Genomic DNA, 5114 nt, shown 5'->3' with positions numbered 1-5114 from the left:
TGGAAATGTTGCTTGAAGCATTTAGTCATGTCGCGAATGACTCCATTGTCTTCAAACCTGATAAAAAGCAATTAAAACCAAGTGAACAACACCAATAAAATCTATTAAAAGTAATAAAGTATTACGCTCATAATATAACTTACCAAAGTCCATTGGGATCCAACTCCTTTTTCTTGTCACCTACCCCGCCTCATGATTATCCTCTCCCTCTCCAACTCGCCATCACGCCCAGGCTGAGGCTCAAGCCCCTCTCTGCCACTACCCCATCACGAGGACCACCTCCGGATCCGGTACCTGATGACATCTGCAAAAGCTTGAAAGTAATCACATATTATAATCAATAAACTATGAAATTAATCATAAACAAATTATAAAACCATAGTACAAAATATTGAAAATCACATAACTAATCAATTTGGAAAAAAGCTTCAAATTAAAAACATATTAAATGACTAATACACATATAATAGAAATAAATAATGTCTTACACATAGAGGTTGCACTAGCGATAAAATGACAAAATATTGTCTTACAACAAAAGCAAACTACATAAGGTAACAAAATACACTAAAGTCATCAAACAAATCATCCTCGTCATCATCATCGTCAGTCAAATCACCAGTCTCGTCGCTGCTTTCATATTCACTTGGTTCTCCTTGTTCATTCGGCGCCTCAAATTCCATGATCTCATCATTATTGTTGTCGTCACCAGCATCATAATCTGGTATCTCATCCGGGCACAAAGAACTGCAGCGGTATCAACTCTTTCCTCCTGGAGAACATCCAAATCAACCGGGGCATCAACTTCGGACCTTGCCTTCGTTTTAAACACAGCCCACCATTGCACTTTATCCCTCCTAAGACTGGGATACGCGCGTAGTATACTTGGCTAACTTGGTACGACAATACAAACGGATCATATTTTGGGTATTTCTTGGTGTGATTGACTTCCACAAGTTTGTACTGTTCATGAATGTTCATACCCTTGTCCGAGTCCATCCAATTGCACTTGAACAAAATTGTCTTATAAACAGCCAAATTACCATGGTACACCAGTTCAATAACCTCCTCCAAAATGCCAAAGTAATCAGCTCTATCAGCAGCTTGTACACATACACCATAGTTCATAGTTGACTTATTCTTGCCATATTCCTGTGTATGAAAGTTATATCCATTCACAAAGAACTGATTCCACATTCTCACTTGTCTGGAAGGACCCATAGCAAGAGCTCGAGTGACATCGTCACTTGTCATGGCACCAAGGACCTGATTTTAGGGACTAATAAGTTAATTCATGAAGGAATCTCAATGGTTATAACAAATAATGTACGAAACTCACATTTGTCTTGAACCAACTAGGGAACTCGGCTTCGCATTTGCTCCACACATCATCCTTAGCAATGTTCGGTCTTGAATTGACAATATAATCCTCGAATCGCCTTGAGTAAGTAATGTACACACGTTAGGCAAAGGACAAGTAGAATGTAACACAATGGGTCTACAACTTCTCACCAAATTACCTTTCATAATCACTTAAGATGCCACTGTTTGCAAGTACGTAAAGATGTGCTCGATCGTACTCCTTGTCTTGCAACCATCGCAAACGTCCATCTGTTCCCGGTCGACCGCAGTCTTCCCTGAACAACTCGGGGACACCAAGACCATGTGTGCTAGCGACATCAGGATTGACATTTCTTCCTAAGTCCCTTGATTTTGTGTCAACCCCGGGCTGAAAGTAGTTGGAGCAGAAGTTCGTTGTCTCCTCAGTTAGGTAGGCATTGCATATTGAACCTTCAACACGTGCTTTGTTTCCCACTTTACGTTTTAAGTGGTTAAGCAACCTGTCAGTAAGGTGAGGATTAGCACTTTATGTATGAATTCAGTATTGTATGACACTTAAAACAAAGTCAGTTACCTTTCGAAAGGGTACATCCACCTATACTGGACGGGGCCACCAACTTTTGCTTCATAAGGCAAGTGAACCGGCAAGTGCTCCATTGAATTAAAAAATGATGGAGGAAAGATTTTTTCCAACTTGCATAAGATCTCAGCGATGTTGTTCTCTAAGCGCTTCATCTCACTGACTTTGATTGTGGACGCACACAAGTCTCGAAAGAATTGACTTATTTCGGTTATCGCCTTCCAAACATGCAAAGGAAGCAATTCTTTTAGACCAACCGGCAACACCTCTCCATGAATACATGACAGTCATGACTCTTCAATCCTTGCAATTTACTAAACTAAGATCCACGCATCTACTCAAGTTCGATGCAAAGCCATCTGGAAACTTCAAGTCACGTACCCACTCACAAAATACCTTTTTTGAGCCTTGTCGAGTGTGTAAGGTGCTTTAGGCTTGGCCAAATTCCCCACACCATCATCAACAAGCTCCAGTTCCCGGGTTTGCAAACACGTGCCATTGTCCTTTCTTGCACTAAGGGTGTCTGAAGTTTGACCCTTCACATCCATCACAGTGTTAATGAGTTGGTCGAAAAAATTCTTCTCAACATGCATGACATCTAAGTTGTGACGGATAATCAAATCTTTCCAATATGGAAGCTCCCACAAAATATTCTGTTTCAACCAACCTTTTTTATCCTTCTTCAATCGGTTCAGCGCCTCGGGACCATCAGTTGCTTTAGGTAAGTCTTCACGCACTGCCACAGTTCCTCTCCAGACATTATGTGAGGAGCTACGCCATTCTCAACCCTATTCTTACAAAAAGCAGTCTTATTCCTTCGAAATGGGTGGTCAGAATGAAGAAATTGTCGATGACAATCGAACCATGTCACTTTACCCCCATGTTCAAGCCAGAATGCCTTGCTTTTATCCATGCAATAAGGCATGCCTTCTTTCCAGCAGTAGACCATCCGGACAACATACCATACGCAGGAAAGTCACTAATTGTCCAAAGCAGCGCTGCTCGAAGGTTGAAATTTTGCTTCCTTGAAACATCATAGGTCATAGCCCAATATGCCACAACTGCTTCAACTCTTCAACTAGAGGTTGCATAAACACATCCAAGTTTTTTGGGATTTTTAGGCCCGGAACGAGCAAAGAAAGAAACATGAATGGTTTCTTCATGCACATGGATGGAGGCAAATTGTATGGTGTGAGGATAACTGGCCAGCATGAATATTGCTCTCCAAACTTACCATATGGAGAAAATTCGTCGGTGCACAGCCCGAGTCTAACATTTCGAGCCTCAGTGGCGAAATCGGGAAAGGTTCCATCAAAGTGTTTCCATGCTTCACTGTCACTTGGATGTGCTAAGGTACCTTGCATTCGAGGATTGTCGGCATTTCCTTAGAGATGTTCTTAGTTGCAAACAACCTCTGCAACCTCGGTGTGATTGGAAAGTAGATTAACACTTTTGCAGGGATAAGCTTTCCCTTAGAAGTTTTTTTGTACCGATCACTACCGCATACACTATACTTATCTAAGTGAGCATCGCCCTTCCAAAACAACATACAACCTTTAGGACATGCATGTATCCTCTCATGAGGAAGCTCCAAACCCTTTAGAACTTTCTTTGTCTCGTAGAAATTTTTCCCATGTTGTTGTTCTGGGGTATCACCTCATTCAATAAACTAAGAAACCCATCAACACACCTGTGTGGTAGGTTATACTCACACTTTAAACTTATGATTCTAGAAGCCATCTCCAGCACGGACATCTTGCTCCCTTCATACAAGGGATTCTCGGCCGCCTTGAGAAGGTCGAAAAACTTCTTTGCTTCACCATTCGGTTCTTCTTCAACTGAGTTTGAACCGGCAAGCATGGCATGATCTTCAGTATTCCCTAAAGCATCCACAACCATATCCATATATGGATTTGACTGAGCGGAAGATGAGGAGGACCCCGTAGCACGTTCACCATGACATAACCAGTCAAAGTAATTCGGTTTAAAACCCTTACTATACAAATGTACTTTGACCGTGTCCACATCCAAGTAACGCAAGTTATTACACCTCATGCATGGACATTTTATCTTGGCACTGTCATTTAAATGAGGATGTTGTAAACAAAACTCAATGAACTTATCAACTCCTTTCACAAACTCAGTTCTAAGGGAACGCCCATCAAGTCTTTATACATCCAGCTACGTTCCTTCCTTTTCATAATTTAAAACTCTACATACAACTAGAAAAAATCAATTCACTATATTCACTACTTGTTAATAGAAGTACATAAGATACGTAGTAGACAAATATTAGACAATTTATGAATAATTAAGAAGTACTAACAAATCCAAAAGATTAACAACACTACATAATAAATACATTCACAAATATATAGTGAACATATACTAAATATACACTAAGTCTAGTATACTAAACAATCAACTCAATTCGATACAAGTAAATATACGTGTAATAAATTAATCACTCAATTTATCAAAAGCATGTAACATTAATAACATCACTTCACTAATTATCATAAATTAAACAAGTTGATGAACAACACCAATACTAAACATGTTCTTTTATCAACAACACTTAACATATTCAATTATCAACGACAACACTTAACATATTTAATTATCAACAATAACAACACTTAACATGTTCAATTGTCAACAACAAATTCACTTAACAACAACAACAAATTCACTAAACAACAACAACAATACAATTAAAAACAACAACAAATTCACTAAACAACAACAACAATACAATTAAAAACAACAACAACAAATTCACTAAACAATAACAACAATACAATTAAAAACAACAACAATCATCACACACAACAACTATCAACAACAACTATGAACAACAACTATACATCAAAAATACCAAAAACCTCAATTAACAACAAGAAATTCAAGCAAAAAATCAACAAAATTAAAGTATAAATCCATACCTTAAACAACTGTAGAAGAGAGAGAAAAGGAGGCGGCGGCCAACGGTCGGCGGCGTATCAACCCTAGAAGAGAGGGAGGAGCTGCGGCGCCACATGAAGAGAGAGAGAGTGAGGTTTGGCGATGGTTTAGAACGCCACGCGAAGACAGAGACAGAGCAACAGCGAGTGCGGCAAGGTCGCCCGTCCGGCGGCGGTGGGAGTGTCCGGCGACAGGAGGAGATTCGCCGGTGAAAATTAGAGAGGTTAGG

At 39.8% G+C, this 5114-nt stretch overlaps 1 protein-coding gene across 1 annotated transcript; it reads right to left on the bottom strand.

The window, feature by feature from the left end:
- Window positions 1-729: 729 nt before the first annotated feature.
- LOC130591871 (uncharacterized) lies at window positions 730-1932 on the bottom strand. The gene is made up of 4 exons (XM_057395817.1): window positions 1916-1932; window positions 1521-1841; window positions 1340-1439; window positions 730-1266 (listed from the first exon to the last, which is right to left on the bottom strand). The coding sequence occupies exons 1-4, from the start codon at window positions 1930-1932 to the stop codon at window positions 730-732; spliced, it is 975 nt and encodes a 324-aa protein (XP_057251800.1).
- Window positions 1933-5114: the final 3182 nt, after the last annotated feature.

Source organism: Beta vulgaris, chromosome 6 (assembly GCF_026745355.1).
Source record: "Beta vulgaris subsp. vulgaris cultivar EL10 chromosome 6, EL10.2, whole genome shotgun sequence".
NCBI lineage: Eukaryota > Viridiplantae > Streptophyta > Magnoliopsida > Caryophyllales > Amaranthaceae > Beta > Beta vulgaris.
This window is presented reverse-complemented; position numbering and strand designations above follow the sequence as displayed.

Excerpts from the sequence above, each read along its gene's own strand:
- LOC130591871 (XM_057395817.1), bottom strand. Across the intron at positions 1,440-1,520 it reads ATCTTAAGTGATTATGAAAG|GCGATTCGAGGATTATATTG; the intron begins GTAATTTGGTGA and ends TACTTACTCAAG. Across the intron at positions 1,267-1,339 it reads CTAGTTGGTTCAAGACAAAT|GTCCTTGGTGCCATGACAAG; the intron begins GTGAGTTTCGTA and ends CCCTAAAATCAG.